Source organism: Phoxinus phoxinus (genome assembly GCF_949152265.1).
Source record: "Phoxinus phoxinus genome assembly, chromosome: 7".
Taxonomy (NCBI): domain Eukaryota; kingdom Metazoa; phylum Chordata; class Actinopteri; order Cypriniformes; family Leuciscidae; genus Phoxinus; species Phoxinus phoxinus.
In genome coordinates this window covers 23820248-23838736 of record NC_136882.1, presented here as the reverse complement: position 1 = coordinate 23838736, position 18489 = coordinate 23820248, and the positions used below count along the sequence as shown (strand labels likewise).

General features: G+C 37.4%; 3 protein-coding genes across 5 annotated transcripts; 2 read left to right on the top strand and 1 right to left on the bottom strand.

Annotated features, from left to right (window-relative positions):
- Positions 1–1350: 1350 nt before the first annotated feature.
- Positions 1351–9780, top strand: stk17b (serine/threonine kinase 17b (apoptosis-inducing)). Its single transcript, XM_079617681.1, has 7 exons — positions 1351–2195; positions 4608–4820; positions 4920–5058; positions 5212–5338; positions 5471–5519; positions 6225–6404; positions 7010–9780. The coding sequence occupies exons 1-7, from the start codon at positions 2077–2079 to the stop codon at positions 7245–7247; spliced, it is 1065 nt and encodes a 354-aa protein (XP_079473807.1). The 5' UTR covers positions 1351–2076; the 3' UTR covers positions 7248–9780.
- Positions 9773–13642, bottom strand: cUnh2orf69 (chromosome Un C2orf69 homolog). The gene is made up of 2 exons (XM_079617683.1): positions 13155–13642; positions 9773–12186 (listed from the first exon to the last, which is right to left on the bottom strand). Exons 1-2 carry the CDS (start codon positions 13422–13424, stop codon positions 11470–11472), a joined length of 987 nt encoding a protein of 328 aa, XP_079473809.1. The 5' UTR covers positions 13425–13642; the 3' UTR covers positions 9773–11469.
- Positions 13643–14417: 775 nt separating this feature from the next.
- ftcdnl1 (formiminotransferase cyclodeaminase N-terminal like 1) lies at positions 14418–18257 on the top strand. Of its 3 annotated transcripts, none has more exons than XM_079619058.1 (6): positions 14418–14535; positions 14961–15077; positions 15222–15317; positions 15435–15590; positions 15872–16060; positions 17266–18257. In XM_079619058.1, exons 2-6 carry the CDS (start codon positions 14963–14965, stop codon positions 17703–17705), a joined length of 996 nt encoding a protein of 331 aa, XP_079475184.1. In that variant the 5' UTR covers positions 14418–14535; positions 14961–14962; the 3' UTR covers positions 17706–18257. The 3 variants fall into 3 exon arrangements, with proteins under 3 accessions (XP_079475184.1, XP_079475182.1, XP_079475183.1); XM_079619056.1 differs by having other exon boundaries at positions 14426–14531; positions 17266–18234; XM_079619057.1 differs by having other exon boundaries at positions 14438–14535; positions 14971–15077; positions 17266–18234.
- Positions 18258–18489: the final 232 nt, after the last annotated feature.

Sequence of the window (18489 nt, the reverse complement as noted above, 5' to 3'; positions counted from 1 at the left end):
AAATACTGCATGCAGGGTCGAAGAAGCAGTACCTGAGTTTGACCCTTAGATGGCGTTGTGTCATAGCTTGATATTGCATGCTGGAATTAGTGAAACAACAAGTCCAGATTATCTGAATTTGCATGAGAAGTTGCTGTTAATAAGGGGTGGGATGGGATGGGATTGGGGAAATAAATAAATGAGAAAATATAAAAATGTCACTTCCATACTTTTCATACATCAGCTGTTATGTAAACTTTGTGGGTCACTGATCGTGTAATATGATGCTGATGAAAGAGCCATCACTTGAAAACAGTTGGTGAAAATGTGAACCTGCATGCGTTCCATGATGTGTCCATTTTTGTATATAGCTGTAAAATATGTATGTCAGTCAGTCTTGTCCTGTGTTTAAATTATATTTTGCACTGAATGTACCAGTAGATTTGAGTGCTGTCTGGACTCTTTTGTCTTTGTGCTTTAACACATTCTCTTGTTATTGCAAATACTTTTTCCCTTGACACAGGACAGGCAGATTTGTGAAGTGTTGTTAGAGCCATGATTTACATTTTATCTTTCTGCTTGGCCAATCAAACTCCACTTGTCAGCTTACTCTTTGAGTTTGCATTTCCATGGACTAAAGTCCAGTTGCCTACTTCAGTTCAGTTGTCTACTAGGGACAATAAATCCAAAGCAGACCTGTAATGTTCCAGCTTCTCTGCATTTCACATTTGATGACAGTATTATAAGCTGCAAAACAGATAGGCCTAAGCAAACACTAAACACCTAAATGAAAGGAAGAATAGCCTAATTACTTAAAAAAAAAATATATATATATATATATATATATAGCCTATATATACTTTTTTTTTATGAATTAGTGTTAATGTATAAATGTATTAGTAGCATAGCCTAAATCATTATTTAAAACAACATTATTTTAAGAATGTATGATGTAGTAGACACGGATACACTTGGCTACGCGTTTTATTTTTATTTATCAATAGCATATCGAATATTTAATTTTTCCCACTTATTTTAAAATTGACAATTATCTAGCACTAAGAGACAGTGGCCTATAATAAAATGTTCTTTAACTTTAAATAAATCATAAATCTGCCATTTATCGATTATCGGCCATAACATTAAGAAGCCAAATTATTGATTTCAGACTATTTGTATAGCTACATCTATCTATCTATCTATCTATCTATCTATCTATCTATCTATCTATCTATCTATCTATCTATCTATCTATCTATCTATCTATCTATCTATCTATCTATCTATCTATCTATCTATCTATCTATCTATCTGTCTGTCTATCTGTCTGTCTATCTATCTGTCTATCTATCTATCTGTCTGTCTATCTGTCTGTCTGTCTGTCTGTCGTACAATGGGCGAATTCTAACGACCGTGATGATGACGGTGGTGGTGACGTAGTGGCTCACTTCTCGTACTGGCATCAGAGCAGAATTTGAAACTGAAGAAACACCGGTGGACAAGATCTGAATCGCAGAATCCAAAACCGACTTACCTCAGCATGTACTAGCAGCCAGACGAGCGTGTTTACTCTTCGTTCAGCGTTTATTACCGATAGTTTGTCAGTTGAACTACATCTACTGTTGTTCCCGTGAGAAGAGGAAGAGGGTGTCAGTTCTAACTTAACGTTAATGTCGTGATTTTGTCCTGCGTGAAAGGAAGCGCTGTCTGTCTGTCGGCCGGTTTGTATTTTGAACAAAATGAGACGAATCTCCACGTACGTTCGTCTAAATATAGGATAGAGTTTAATCCAGGAGTTTTTGCGGAATTGTTTAGGGCTAAATGAGCTAATCTGCGCTAGCTAGAGGCTCTTAGCATCAGTTGTCGTGTTCAAACTCAACTGAACTCACTCCAGTTAAGTGAAATAATTTATTGGCAACACTTTCTGAATAACCGCGGCGCGAACTAAAGTCTCGTTCTGAAGCCGTTTCAACGTTTCAAGAGGCCGGTGGCAGTGGGTGTTTTTTCTTCTTCCTGGTGGTGACTCTGAACATGAGCAGAGTGTTGTCGAAGTGATAAAAGCAGTCTGCACTCTTCACTGGACACTCGCTGGTGGTGATGGCCCGGAGGAGACTGGACAGTCGCAGTGGATCCTCGGCTCTGCTGTCAGAGATCCACACTCACATCCACACGGATCCTCTGGACGCCGTTTTTGACATGAGCCACGAACTTGGCAGGTGTGTAAATATAGCCTACTCCTCATTAACGTTACCTGAAGTCTGTGTCTCTTTAATCGTTCCCTTCTTAAAATACTTTATTTGATGTTATCATAATGTATTCATATGTTGATAAACAATACAGTGACTGCAGAACTGATGCTCAGTGCAGTAATGTAAATATGTATCGGTATGTTGTCCGTGAATGTGATTGTTCTGTCTTATTTCTTGTAATTCTCTGATACAGAAGTAGCTAGGCTAAGTTACTACTGTCAGATTACAGAACTGTAGCATGTTTTTGTCCTCTTATATCCTGTTAGTCTTATATTTGCTCTACTCTACACGTAATATACGTGAATGATAATAGTTAGAATATTTATCATTAATTTAAAAAAGTTTTTAAAAAAAATAAAATCAATGTAATTTATTCCTGTGATGGCAAAGCTGAATTTTCAGCATCATTACTCCAGTCTTCAATGTCAAATGATCCTTCAGAAATCATTATAAAATGCGGATTTGCTGCTCAAGAAACATTTCTTATTGTCAATCTTTGAAAATAGTGTCCACATATATTTGTGGAAACCCTGATTCATTAATTTTCAGGATTCAACGTTGAGTAGAAAGTTCAATAGCATTTATTTTAAATATAAATTATTGTAAATCTAAAAATATGTATTGTTACTTTTGACCTATTTAATGCATCTTTGCTAAATAAAAACTTAACTTAATTTACATGTTATTTCATCCAATTGCTAATGTGCATGTTGGAATATTTATCATATATTGCCATTTAGGGAGGTATTGTGGTCCCAGATTATAAGCAGATATATAAACTTTAGAATAGAGGTTTTCTTGGTTTATTTGGTTTATTTTGTCACAGGGTGAGTAGGACTGAAGGTTGTATGCCGTATGGAGTTGGAGTCTGTCCTGCTTCTGTATTATTCAGGATTGGAAAGGCCTTGCTCACTGAACTGTGACTAATATGTGTGTGTGTGTGTCATTGCTAAAGCTCTACAGCAAGGCTTTGGAGCTTTTAGCAGGAAGGAAACCCATGTGGGAACCAGACCCAGTTTTGTGTTGTGCTGTAGATTGTACTGTGAATACTGAGAAAGAGGAAGTAATATTGGTCTCTTCCTCTTTTTCTCATACCATTTGCTTTTTACAGCCATATTCGGGCTGTTTCTATGCTACCGGCTGTGCTGTTTACAGGAAATCATTTCACAGTTCACTTAAAGTTTTAACTTGTCAGTGTGAAGATGTTTTGTTTTTTGTTTATGTGGAGGAAGGTGCAGTTCTGTGGAAAGAAAGTTTGAATACTGTGATATTTTTTTATGGGTTTTATGAAAAGATGACATGCAAAGTTTCTCAAAGAGCAATTTTGTTTTGAATTAGCCTAGAACCAGTGAGAATAAGTTTATTGGTCAAGTAAATATCAGAGATTTCTCCCTGGTCAATATCAATAGTGAATATTCTACTCATGGGTGGGTTTTGATTTTCTTTATCATATACACCGTTCAAAAGTTTTGACTTTTTTTTTTTTTTTTTTTTTTTTTAAGAAAGAAATGAATGCTTCTATCCGCAAGAAAACATTAAATTAATAAAAAGTGACTTTTTATTAAAATATGATTAAAAATGTATTTGAAAATTAAGAATAGGCTATTTGATTTGATTTGGTTTCTGAAGGATCATGTGACACTGAAGACTGGAGTAATGGCTGCTGAAAAAAATTCAGCTTTGCCATCACAGGAATAAATTACATTTTGAAAACATATTGAAAAAGAAAACAGTTCTTTTAAATTGTAAATAATAATATTTCACAATATTCTTGTTTTTACTGTATTTTTTTTGTCAAATAAATGCAGGCTTTGTTGAGTATGTAAAACTTTGTTCAAAAATGAGCCTAAACCTTTGACCGGTAGTTTGTGTATATATTGTGAATATATCATTTCCAAGATCTAACTCGATACAGAATGCAATATGCAGCACGGTCGACTATACATTCAGTATGATACATCCTATACACTATAACAAAATGGTTTATAAAGGTGATGGTCTGGTCCAAATAATTGTGGGATTGATTTTGAGTATATGCTTGTGGCCTAATGTCTCACCTGTTCATGCTGTGACAGTAATTGCAGTTTCTCGAGTAAAGACTGTCTCACGTCAGTCATCTAACCTGATATTAAACGGTGAGAACATCTAATGGAGGGTTTGACTCAGTTAATAACTATCTGTGTCAGTAAGAGCTTTGCTGTGAATGAGAGAACCGCTATAGGTGTGACTGAATGCGTGCGCACTGTGACCGATATTACAAATTTAGGTACTTTATTTATCTCTCAATTTTCCACTTGTCACATTTAGCTCCCATTACACTCATTTTATTCTTTCTCTACCTCTTTTTTACTCTCTGTGTTCTCTGTTTGTCTCCTTCAGGGGAAAGTTTGCAGTGGTGAAGCGGTGTGTGGAAAAGGCCACAGGGAAAGTCTTCGCTGCGAAGTTCATCAAGAAGCGGCGACGAGGTCGCGACTGCAGGGCGGAGGTCGTTCATGAGATCGCCGTTCTAGAGTCGGCGAAGAACAACCCTCGTGTGGTGAACCTGTATGCTGTATATGAGACCGATCACGACCTCGTTCTAATGCTGGAATAGTGAGTGCTGTGACCAGAAGCATTAGTTGCATGTCCCTGTTCACGAAATGATCGTTGGGTTCAGTACTAAGAATAACCCTGAATGTGTGTGTGTCTTAGTGCGGCGGGTGGAGAGATATTTGATCACTGTGTGTCAGAGGAGCTGCTTCCTGAAGGTCAGATCACCCGTCTGATCAGACAGATGCTTGAGGGCGTTCATCTCCTCCACCAGAGCAGCGTGGTCCACCTGGACCTGAAGGTTAGATGCACGGCTGCTTTTAACATCTTCATTCCTGAAATTACAGCTTTTTAAACTATGATCTGCCTGATGCTACTCTAGTTCAATTTGATCACGTGCATTTCTTCTAAATAGCACTAGTTGTATTTATTGAGACTGTATTATCTCATTCAGCCCCAGAATATTCTCTTGACCAATCTGAGCCCAATGGGGGATATAAAGATAGTGGATTTTGGGTTGGCCCGCCGGTTAGGCTCTGCTGGGGAGCTCAGAGAGATTCTGGGAACCCCGGAGTACGTAGGTAAGGTTTATTTAGTCTCATTCATCTTCAAATCCACACATATCTCTGTGTTCATTGTCTCATTATAGTAGAGGAGTTCATGCTCAATGAAAGTAATGTATTTGGTCGTTTTGCTTTTGATCATATATCCAGCTCCTGAGATCTTGAACTATGAACCAATCACCACAGCAACAGACCTCTGGTGAGTCTTAATCTTTTTCATCAGGTGTTTCAATATACAAGGTTCCCACTGGCTGATATCCAGACCTGGAAATGTCATGGACATTAATAAACTTGTGGAAGGTCATGGATATTTCAATGGTCAATAGACATTTTTCTTTTTATACACAGTTTGTGGAAATTCATTGGTTGGGAGATATGAGAATTGTTGTCTACTATATTCTGTTAAGTAAAGACAAAAATAGACTCTGAAAGCCATACACTACCGTTCAAAAGTTTGGGGTACGATTTTTTTAAATGGTTTTGAAACGGCTCACCAAGGCTGCATTTATTTTATAAAAAAAAAAAAAAAAAAAAAGTTTTTTCAGCCTTCGGTGTCACATGATCCTTCAGAAATCATTCAGTAATATTTCAATATGCTGATTTGGTACTCAAAAAACATTTCTTATTATTATCAATGTTGAAAACATTTGTGCCACGGTTTTTTTTTTTTTTTTTCAGGATTCAAACATTTGTTTGAAATAGAAATATTTTGTTACATTATAAATGTCTTTACTATCACTTTTGATCAATTTAATAATAAATCTTACTAAACCCCAAACTTTTGAACAGTAGATTTGAAGTCAATTTGAGTCAAACAACTTTGCTATTAAAGGAATATCCATGTTCATAGATGTTCGATGTGTCAAAGATGGTTTTAAACTGATTGTGTATCCGTTGACTTCAGGAGTGTGGGTGTGATCGCCTATATGCTGGTGACGGGAGAGTCTCCCTTCGCTGGCGATGATAAACAGGAGACCTTCCTAAACGTATCCCAGGTGAACGTGGACTACAGCATAGAGGCCTTCTCAAGGGTGTCTGAGCTGGCTGTCGACTTCATCCAGAAACTGCTGGTCAAAGCACCAGAGTGAGTGACTCTCATTTCAGACACTTGGAGCAAGTGAAGTTTATTTGCCAAGCTCAGTCATTGTACTGTGCAAAATTATGTACTGCTTCTAAATGAAGAGTCATATAATAAGTGCTATCTAATACCCTTCCCCACTTTCAAAACAGTAATTATTCTGGGTCATATGGTTGTATTATTCATTACAGTGTTTTAGAAATGAAGTCATTGCAAACATATAAATAGGCTTACAAATTAACTTGTCCAATGATCACTCTTTTATGGCTCAACGTTTTCAGATATTGACTTTATCCATTCCCATAGATTGTGTAACTGTTGGCTATCACAAAGTATAAAGTCCAGGTTTCATTTTCTTTTCGTTTGTCTTCAAACATGCATTCACAATTGTAGAAAAGGCAAAACAATTGAGAATCAAAATAGACTGTTTAGGATAAATGGAAAGAAAAAGGTTTGTTTCTATATAGAGTTAATATTTTAAATTTGCACTTGTTGTCATAAACTAATTGATGTACTTTGGTTTTATTACTGTTCCTAACGATAGTTTCAGATTAGTTTCCACTCAACCACATATCAAAGTCCTTGACATGAATTCTCCCCTCCTTTTTCAGGGATCGTCCCAGTGCAGCCGACTGCATGACCCATCCCTGGCTATGGATCAACTTTCCAGGTTCTGATCCGATCCCTGTGACCCCACGCACTCCCCGGGAAAGGAGTTTCGGGGGGAAGTGGTCCGCGCCACCCGAGGATCCTGAAGACAAAGAGAACATTCTGGACTCGCCACGGGTCAAGAGGTTTCGTTTTGAGGAGGACATGTCAGCCATGGCCGACAGTGACCACTTATGCTGATCCTAAAGGGAAATGTATTTGCACTGAATAGCATCATCACAATGTTGGTCCTTGAGTACATTCCCCCACACGGCACCAGCAAACATGCTTCTTTTTCACCATCCTTTGGTTGACCAAAGATGATCTTTTCACAAAAGGGCCAGATCTGGTGTAATATTAATACTATAATAGTGAGAATCTAAATATTTATGTTGCTGTCCTGTCTCAAGATTTTTGTTTTTCCTGTCATATTTGGATTTTAAATTATTAATTTGAATATATTTTTTATTTTAATCTCCATTCAGTATCAATTGAATTATTCTGCAGATCTTATCCCATATGAATCTGGACACTAATTCCATTACTGCACTTAAAGCAACAAAAAGGGATTTGAAAAAGACTTGAGAGCAGCAGGGCATTCAGTGGTTTTTAATTCTGCTTAAATGAAAGATGCGAGTGTTTAAGCAAACTAATGTCGGTCTTTGTTCTCTGTGTCTCAGCGTCAGAGGGAGTTCTGGTTGTATGATTAGACCTTGTTCATTCAAAAACACCTTGTGAGACTGTCTCTGTTGAAAAGGTTCAGTGCTGGAATGCCCTCGGTGTATGGGTGTGTGTTTTGACTTACGTCCTCTCCTTTCGTGTGGTATTGACATTAGTGGGCTCTTAAAAAATGTGACTCAACACACACACGTACAACACACCCTGGATTACACAAATATGTTTGTATTGGTCACAGAACTTCCCTCTAGAGAATGACTAAAGAAAATCAGGAAAGCACTTAAACCTTCTATTATATGTTTCTGTGACTAAAATATGAGAAAATATTTGTAACAGCATTATTTAGTAAATCGAGTCTATCTATTGTTTTTTTAAATCATTCTTGTTTTAAATATTTCCTTTTTTCCTGCCAACTTATTGTATAATAAACTGTTAAGTACCATTCTAGCATTCTCCTATGGCAGGCGCCTAATATCTCAATGCCTGTGATGGCCTATGATATACATAATCTTAAAATGACAGTTTTTATCTATGCACCAATCTGAGGTAATTCAGGGTTTTGTTACCTTTTTTGTGCAGGTGTTTTTAAGCTAATGCCATTAACTGGTTTCTGTACTCATTTATTCTGAACCTTATTCTCAGGGTTAGCTGTAACTGCAGTTCACCGGTGTATATTTCTCGAGTGCCTTTGTGTGCATTTGTTTCCCTCAATGCTTGAGCCGTACAGCCTCACTTGATCTCATGCAATACCAGTGCAGCACATTTATGTGTATGTATTATTAATGTTTGCCCTGTTTTAATTGAGATACTGGTACACCCTTTAAACTGATGGCCTGGTGTATTAAAAGTCAATTATTTGTATGGACTTAATGGGGATAAATATATGCAATGCGTTTTAGAAAGGAAAACTGTGTTAAAGTTATTATATTTATGGTCTTTGTATATGTAGGGCATGAAAAGATGGGTTATTAATGTTGGTTGTTATTGTTGAAATGATATGGTTATGTCAGAGATAGTGAAGCACGTTTGGTTGAATTCTGGAATGAAGGGCAAGGGAATGTTATTGTGTTGGAAAATAGTTTGGAAGAAGAATTGTGCACATCAGAAAGTGTGCAGTAATGCAAGGGTTAGTGAATATATAACTAGCTGAGGGTTTATTGGTTTAATATAATTGACAGCTTCTCTGAGTGGCTGTTAGAACTGGAAATGTTAGTATTGCAGAATTTAGTCTTAAAGGTCGAGCCCTTCACTTATTGTTGTGTTTAAAGAGGTGTGAAGCGCTCATGTGTGTTTGTGTGCTCAGGGTCTTACGGTTTCCCAGAGATGTCACCAGTCTGTAATCATAATAGAGCTATTGTCTCTGAAGACGAGAGGCTCTTGTCACGGTCGTGTGCTCGCTGTATGCCGTCATCTTAAAGCAAAACATGAATCTATTCCTTGCCTGGGAAACGGCCTCAATAGGGGCATGAGGTATTTGAAGCTGCAAAATAGGCCAGACTTTGGAGTGCATTTCTGAGCAGTTGGTATTTGCTGAAAGCTTGTCACAAACTTTGTAAAGACACTTTACGGGATAACTTTGTTGATTGTCTTACTATCTTAGTAAAAAGTGATAATGGAAGATACTCACGATGAAAACTGTGTATTTTGAGTTATATGTACCATAATAAATTACGTTCAATTGTATTACAAATTCTAATAAAGCCATTGCGAGTCTAAAGGATAAAGGATGCACCCTTAATATCGATTTTGTATGTTGTTGTTTTATGACCCATAACAAAACTTTTTTTTTTTAATGCATCCCTCATTCTATCAGATTAATTGAATTAATCATAAAAGGATAGTAAAGCCATAATCTGTGACTGAAAATAATTAAATAATCATTTTAACTTTAAACATTTTTATGCCTTTAATCATTCTAACATACTAATTTTATAAATTCCTTTTAACATCTTGAAACTTGATGCCAGCTGTCGATTTGATGTACCTTTTCCTGTTGCATCAACTTGAATTGCATTAAAGTTCATGTTTCTAATTAAACAGATCACTGAAACATTTCAACATGTTTATTGGATTACATCAGGATGGAATGACTATGAAGCAGGAAGTACATTCATCGCATTAAATTGAGGATATTACAAAATCCGCATATTCATTAGTATGTGATATAGGCCTATTCAATACAGCACATTCCAAAGTGCGCCATCTAGAGTATAGTCTTCTGAGATTCAATACTGGAAGCGTTTTAGATACTTACCATTATTCAGTCAATAAAACATTACAGAATGAGTCAGAAAATAAAATATTTTAAAGTTTTAGGTTATTTTTTTAATCTAACCAAAAATATATTCTATACATTTCATTTCAATGGAAGATCCTTAGATTATTTGGTTTGATTTCCAAATAAAAGCAATACCAACTATTAAACACAGAACACATTTGTGATATTAAACCGATGAAATCGTATATGGGACGATGCTTATGAAGGAGCTGTAACTGCTCTTTAGTGGATTTGCCTGTCTGCAATGTTTTTAATATATATTCCTTAGCAGGGCCAGGAAGTTTACAAAGTGTTTTTACATTCAAGAGTATCCATATATCATTGGGGATACAAATACTTGAAATGAAAATCCAAGCTTAATAATTTATTGTAACAACAAATTAATTTAATAACCTCTATCAGATAGTTAACTTTTCCTTTCTTAGGAAACGAGAGCCCTTTAAACGTGAAGAGATTATCGTTTTACGAAGCATATCTGCATTCCAAATAGACTATGTAAAACAAGTATCCTAGTATATCGGACAATGCCTATGTAAGTGTGCAACAGGCAAACAATAAGGCTTAATGTCAGGCAGCTAAATGTGTTACAAGTTTGGTCATTAAAGGGATAGTTCACCACCCAAAAAATAATAATTCTGTCATAATTTACTCACCCTCATGTTCTAAACCCATAAGACTTTCATAAATCTTTGAAACACAAATTAAGATATTTTTAATGAAACCTGAGAGGTTTCTCTTCCTCCAAATCCAAGTAACCAAATCTTAGAAGATCCAAAAAGGTCATAAAGGTGTTGTAAAATGAATCCATATGAACAAAGCAGTTTAATCCAAGTCTTGTGAAGACATATGATTGGTTTATATGAAGAACAGATTAGATGGACTCACATACATGAAGCACGTCACAGAAGCTCAAATGTGCGTGTGTGATGCACGAGAACCAATGAGGTTTGTTCTAGCGCATGATGAATGCACGTTATGCGTGCATGAGCTTCCCTGTTTACCATATGTGATGAGCTCCATGTATGTGTGTTTATATGTGAATAAAAGCCTAAATGAAATCTGTTCATCATATAAAGTGGTCTTATCTCTTCACAAGGTTCAAACTGCTTGCTTTTGCTTCATATGGATTCATTTTGCGACACCTTTATGACCTTTTTGAATCTAAGTTTTGGTCACCTGGACTTTCAATGGAGGGACAGAAAACTCTCAGCTTTCCTTAAAAATATCTAAATTTGTGTTTTAACAATCAACCAAAGTCTTACGGGCTTAGAACGACATGAGGGCAAGTAAATGATGACATGACAGTATTTCACTATTTCTGTGAGCTATCCCTTTAAAGCTTCAATCTTCTCTTCTATGTATGAGTGTTGGGCTCTTTTTTTTAACTAATACATCAGTGCAATACAAAGCTGTCTGCTCTACAAAGAATACTCTCCGTGTTAAGACTTGAAAGCATAGATCAAGAAGTCAGAACTCCTGAATGACTCTGAAGTGATTCTCAATGGACGCCGGCTCCTCCTCGAAGTGCAGTTTCTGGTTCAGACATGCACCCAGATCCTCCAGAGTCTTTATAAAGCGCTGGTGCTCTCGCCCAACCCATGCCCTCATCGGGTCCCTTACCTCATACGGAGTGACGTGGGCATGGACAGCCACCCCACTGGAGGCCAGCTCACCCAGAGCACATTTATTGGTCACCCACGTCTCACTGCCTCCAGGGTGTCCTCCATCCAGCCAGTACATGTCCGAGACACTGTCCAGAAACAGCCTCAGTTCGGGGTCTGCTCGAGCTCCAGCCAGCTCATACACTATTTGATTGAGAACAACACATCCTTTACTGAAGCCCACTATGGTAAGGGTGAAACCTGCAGGAAGGGGGCCAGGGGTGGCTGTACCACTAAGAGGAGGTAAAGGATTTGGGAGACCAGCCCGCTGCATGCCATGACCCAGGAGTGCCCTCAGGTGGCGAATGCCTCCGTAGTCTGGAGAGTGTTCTGGTGCTCCAAACAGGTTGCTCTCTACAAAGTTCTGATAGCAGCTGAACTTGTGTAGGTACATGCGGGATGCGCGGACTACCCAGATATGGCAGCCAGGAAACCGGTGGCCCAGGGTGAGGGCGACACGCTCCAGGCTCCAGGACTGCCATGGGGCAGCGTCAGGCTGGAGGGCCATTTCCTGCTGGAAGTTCTGGATAGAAGATGAGAATCAGAAGTTGCGTTATGAAGAGAGGATACATAAGTCAAGAGGAAGAGAAATTTAATTAATTCAGCATATACAGTATATTTAATAAACGCTAACTGTCGAAAACAGGGTTCGCACACATTTTGAGCAATGAATTTAGGACTTTGTCATTTGTAATTTGTTTAATAGAGATTAAGGGACATTTCTCACAATGGGTGATGCACATTACTCACACCTGCACATAATTAGACAAATATATTCACTATAGTAATTTTTCCATGACTTCTGAAAATAATATTAATTTCTATGACTATTTCAGGGCTGGAAATCACCATTTTAAAATTCCCTGATAATTCATAGTTTTCCATTAAAATGATTCAAGCTTTAACTAATAGTCTTCTAGAAGAAAAGATCAGAACTAAATGTGCATGTCTTCACTTTATCTAAAGAAAACCAATCCATTTATTCAGACAGACATATTCAATATTATGAGGCATGCATGTACTATAATGGTTCAAATGTTTTATGTCAGTAAGGTTTTTTTATTTAGAAAGAAATTAATATTTTTATCCAGCAAGGATGCATTAAATAGATCAAAATTGTTGCAAAACATTTCTGTTTTAAATAAATGCTGTTCTGCAGAGTATGATGTTAAAACGTCTCTTGGGTCTGTTTTCAATGTCTCTAATGAAAAACTAAATATAGAGATTGCTTATTAGTCGAGCTAAACTGTATCAAATGCTTTGGTTCATCCTTGAGGTTTCTCACAGGGTGTTCACGTTCCCTATAACGCGTAATAGGTATATTTAGTCTAATAATTAAGAGGACTGCATACACTGTATAAACAATGTCTAATTCCTGACACAGTTGAGAGCTTTATTACATGACATATTGTTTAGAAAGTAATTTATGAGGGCATGCAGTCGTGGTACCATGACAAGACAGGTTCAGGATTGATGACCTGCTGCACCAACCTGAATGTCTCCAGGAAAGAAGACTACGTGATCGTTTCCATTCTGCAGGTTCTCTGTATCGTTGTCGCATCGTCTCTGCGTTTCCGTGGCTGCTCGTAAGAGCAGAACATCGTTTAAGCGGTTTTGATCATGACCGGGTACTGAAGTCAGGCGGAGCAGCCCGGGCGCAGCAGCGGATGTCCCGGGGACGCACAGCCCCTCTGCGGCGTTCATTTTCTTCGCTATAGCGGCTAGCGATAAACAAGCCACAACTGATCGGATACTTCCCATGAGCAAAAGGGATTATGTAGCAGCGACTGCACGAGCTGCAGCATTAAGATCGAAACCATCACTGCAAAACAGCCGCAAAAAGCAACGCCCTATCCAAAATATTAACTGCGTTCAGGATAATCCGGTGGGCATTCGGTCGTTTTGCATTTTGAAATTAACCGACCGGTTCAGGATAATGAAATGTGTCTGGTTTATGATTTGTTTATATTAAACGCCACCAAGTGGCGCTTTTGGGGAGCGTCAAAACATGACAACTATGCGCATGCGCGGAGCCAAAAAGCATTCATGAACAACGGCAGTGCTGATACATTTAGACAACGCATTTAGATCATAGACAGTATCAGGGGCGCCGCTAGAAATTTTAGGCCCTATGAAAGAATATGAGGTTGGGCCCCCCACCGCACCTATTCCATTAATAAAACCAATCTCTGGGGGCCCCAAAAGTGCGTGGGCCCTTAGAATCGTCCTAACTTTTCCCCCCTTAGCGGCGCCCCTGGACAGTATATAAAATATTTAGATAGACTGCATTACTATAACAATGTAGTGATTAATGCGGCATGACCATGTTTAATCTAATGTCCAAAATCTAAGTTTCTTTTTAAATTTCAGGGGGCGGAGTATGTTGTGTTTTAATCATGTCTCATATCGGTTCAATCGGTTCCTTTGAACAATTCGCGTCAAAGAACCGGTTCAAGAACGATTTATTTACAATGATGTCCCTAACATTCTGACGTGACATTTTACATGCAAAACATGTTCTATATAGGCACTGTTTTGTTCAAGTTTTTGTCTTACTTTATTTGTCAATTTGTTGTGGCCATTTAGATCATAAAACAAGTTTTGAACCCAAAAACATACGTAATATTAAATTAATTGTATTAATTATATTTATAACCAATTGTGTATATAATCCATAAATACATTTTCAATACGTTTTATTTTTTTCGTTCAGACCATTTTTGTGAAATGGTTTAACTGATTCATTGAGAAGTTTCGACTCTAAAGAACGATTCGTTCACGATTCGGACGTTGCTAGCGGAAACAGCTGAGAGCATGTGTTGTGTGCTTCTGGAGTCTCAAGCCTTCAAATAACTTTGTGCATGAAAAGCAAGTACGATGTTTGTGTGAATATGATTACAAGTCAGTCAGTTAAGAGTATTAGTAAAAAAACGTATTAGTAAATAATCTACGATGCGATGCCTCTTTGTTGTAGCTACGAGTATGATAAACTTTGGACTGTTAGAAAGAAACTGATCAAAATAAAGCTGTCGAGTGTTTACACAGCTATTCAGCCTTGAAAGTTCATTCCTTTTGTGGAAAATATTCATAAAACCTATATAACTTAAAGTTCATGACTTTTCTGTCTATATTTTAAACATAGTAATGTTTTTAAGTAATATTATTATAAAGTATTAACAATATTATTATTATTATTTTTTTTAAATGGGCGTTCCTGGGTTGGCTGATAGTCACCATCGGTTTGGGGTGTGTGGGTCTGTAAATGTGTTTCTGTAAAAGTGTTTCTGCTCTCTTGAGGGATGTCCAGCTCTGCTCTTGGTCGAAGGCTGGTTGCATGTCTCCTGAACATCTCGGAAGCTCGGAGAAGAGACCTGGTGGAGACAGTGGCAAGAGCAGCCATCACTGACACACATGGTGAGAACCTGAATGCATGGAATGGATCGATTAAATTTGCCTTTATTAATTACTTCTAAACCAAATTATATTTCATTGTGGTCATTAAACTGTATCTGAAGACATTAGGAATATTTTCATTGCATGTTATTGTGACAAAACTAGGAAAAAAGCGTGAAGGCATCACAGTGCTGAACATCTTCAATGATGTTGACTACAATCGCTCTGTCATCACTATTGTTGCAAGCATTGACCTACTAAGTGAGTTGCCTGCTCATCCTTCCAGTCGTTCTTAATACATGTCCAATTGCTGAGAACAATTGCTTTGTGAGTAATTGTACAAAAGAGGCCAATCTGTATTGTTGTTGTACATTTTAGGGGAGGCTGTATTGTCGGCTTGTGAGCGTGCTTTCTCTCTGATTGACATGAATGTCCATGAGGGCACCCACCCATGCATGGGTGCAGTGGATTTGGTGCCTCTCTATCCACTGGGGGAGGAGGTGGGCCTTGAGGATTGTGGAAAAGAGGCCCAGGGTATGTGGCCATGCATGCACAGAAGAAATGTTAAAATCCATTCTCTGAATATTCACTTTGCACTTTGAATGCTTTCAATATAGTATTAAAGTATAAAAAAAAAGAAAAAAAGCTAATGCAGCACAAACAGCATTGAGTTATTTTGGGCTCAGCATGCCATTATTTAAAGGGCACTACCGGTATTATTATTCTACAGATTAAAAATATATATTTTCAAATGTTAACTTGTCATTTTGTCCTTGTCTATATGTACCTCAACTGCTGTTTTCTTTCTTGTTTAGCATTAGCTACAGCTCTGACAGAACGAGTGGCAGGTACCAGTGCTTTTTTGTTCGGATGGGCTGATTCTCCTCAGCGTCGAGGTCTGGCTCAAAGGAGGAAGGAGATTGGCTGGTTCAAAAAGGTCAAAGATATGTCAAGCATCCAGCCAGATGTAGGTCCACAGGCCACAAGGAGATACGGCATTACAGGTTATTTTTCAAATCTGCATTCACAAAATATTGAAACAATTGAAATGAAACCGCAAGGTAGACTTTGCTTCAACAGAGCAAAATTGGGTTCCGGAAGTACTTTTTATTTATTTATTATTAGTAAGAAAATTTGATTTGAGAGTATATGCTTCTCTTGCAGTTATTAGCAATTTCAACATTATTGTTTAAAAAAAAAAAATTCTGAGGGAAGTAAAGGGTGCTTTCACATCTGTAGTTAGGTTCATTTGGTCCGGACCAAGGGAGAAAAATTATACTTTGTAGCATTTTTCAGGCGTTTTGGTTCCTTTTCACACCACAGTGATTGCTCTGGTCCGAATCAGTTTATGAAACGAACCAAAATGCAGTCACGTGACAACATCCACATCACTCGTTGGCCAGATGGGTCTTGAACGTATTTTCATAACTGCACTTTGATAGTCAGAATTAAAGGGATAGTTCACTTTAAAATTAAAATTCTGTCATCATTTACTCACCCTCAAGTTGTTTCAAACCTGTATTAATTTATTTCTTCTGCTGAACACAAAGAAAGATATTTTGAAGAATGTCAGTAACCAAACAGTAGTCTGTACCCATTGACTTCCATAGTATTTTTTTTTCCTACTATGGAAGTCAATGGGTACAGACTACTGTTTGGTTACTGACATTCTTCAAAATATCTTTCTTTGTGTTCAGCAGAAGAAATAAATTAATACAGGTTTGAAACAACTTGATGGTGAGTAAATGATGACAGAATTTTAATTTTAAAGTGAACTATCCCTTTAATGTGCGCTTGTTTGGTCCGCTTTTGGTGCACACCCAAGTGCGATTGCTGCATTCACATGTGAAAGCACCCTAACACTGTCCGTGTGTATATATGTACATTTTGCAATGTATTTGCAATATATATTTTATATTGTTTGCAATGCATCACTGTAGTTTATTCCCTCATAAAGTTGATTTGTTTGGTTCATGTCATAGACCTGTTTATTTAAGTTTTTTTTTTTAATATCCTTTAAGAGAATGGAAAAAGAATGGGAAAAAATAACAACACTGCTGAAAAAAAGTTTCTTCAAAGTTTTGGTTACCTGTACTTGCAATGTAGGGACAGAAACCTTCCTGGTTTCATGAAAAATATCTTAATGTGTATTGAAGAAGATTATATTTGAACCTCTAAACTAAACAAATAACAGCTATTTGTTCCGCAGGTGTTGGCGCCAGCCCCTACGTCATGAACTGTAACGTGACCATCGATACCCAGGATCTGGCCCTGGGCCGGATTGTTGCTTTAGCAATCCGTGAATCCAGTTCTGGTGGAATCCCTGGAGTTCAGGTCATGGCTCTGCCACATGAAGGTGTTATGGAGATCGCTTGTAATGTGGAGAGTGTTCAGGGTGGTCCTCCATCATCTTCATCTTATGGTGAGGAACAATGGCCAAGCTTTGTCATTGGAGGGCAAAACTTTTGCCATGCTCCAGCCTCGCTAATCACAGAACGTGTAGCAGAGCTGGCTACACACCATGGAGTGGCTATCAAGGGTACGGCCCTGGTGGGGTTTACCCCACGTGAGTGCCGGAGACTGGCAGAGGGAGCACTCTCAAATGGCATTGGAGAGTTCTGGAAAGAGCTGCAGCGTGTACACATGTGAACAAGCCAACAACTTTAAACACTGTGTTAACTAAATTTGAAAATAAGCAATTGTTAATTGTAGGGTATTTGTTGAGCCACCAACAATAGATAATCAGCCCTTATTACTCTCTTTCTCTCTCTCTCTCTCTCTCTCTCATATATATATATATATATAAGTACAGTCCTTAAAGGGATCCCAAAAATAAAAAAAATCTGTCATCATTCACACACCCTCATGTTTTTTTTAAAACCTGTATTACTTTTTTCTTCTTCTGTTGAACACAACGATAATTTAAAGACTGTTGGCAACCAAACAGTTTTGGTTATCATTGACTTCCATTGTATGGATAAAACAGACATTTCTCAAAATATCTTCTCCCGTGTTTCACAGAATAAAGCCATACAAATTTAGACTGACAGGTGGTTGAGAGTAAATGATGACAGTCAGAATTTTCATTTTTGGGTGAACTATCTCTTTGATTGTATTAATTTTGGTTACAATGTAATTGTACAGCTGCTAAGGGGTCATTAAATGTAAAAAATGGTGTAAAATGAAACATTTTATCAAGTTATGATAATTGCCTTACTCTTTTAAACAAAAAAGAGGATAGTGATAGTATTCAATCTACATTTTAGTTAAATATATACATAGCAACAGCATATGAGAGTCAAATTGGATGACTACAGGGACTCAAGTTCACTCATTTACCAGGTCATCTATTGACAAATTTTTATATATATATATATATATATATATATATATATATATATATATATATATATATATATATATATATACATAC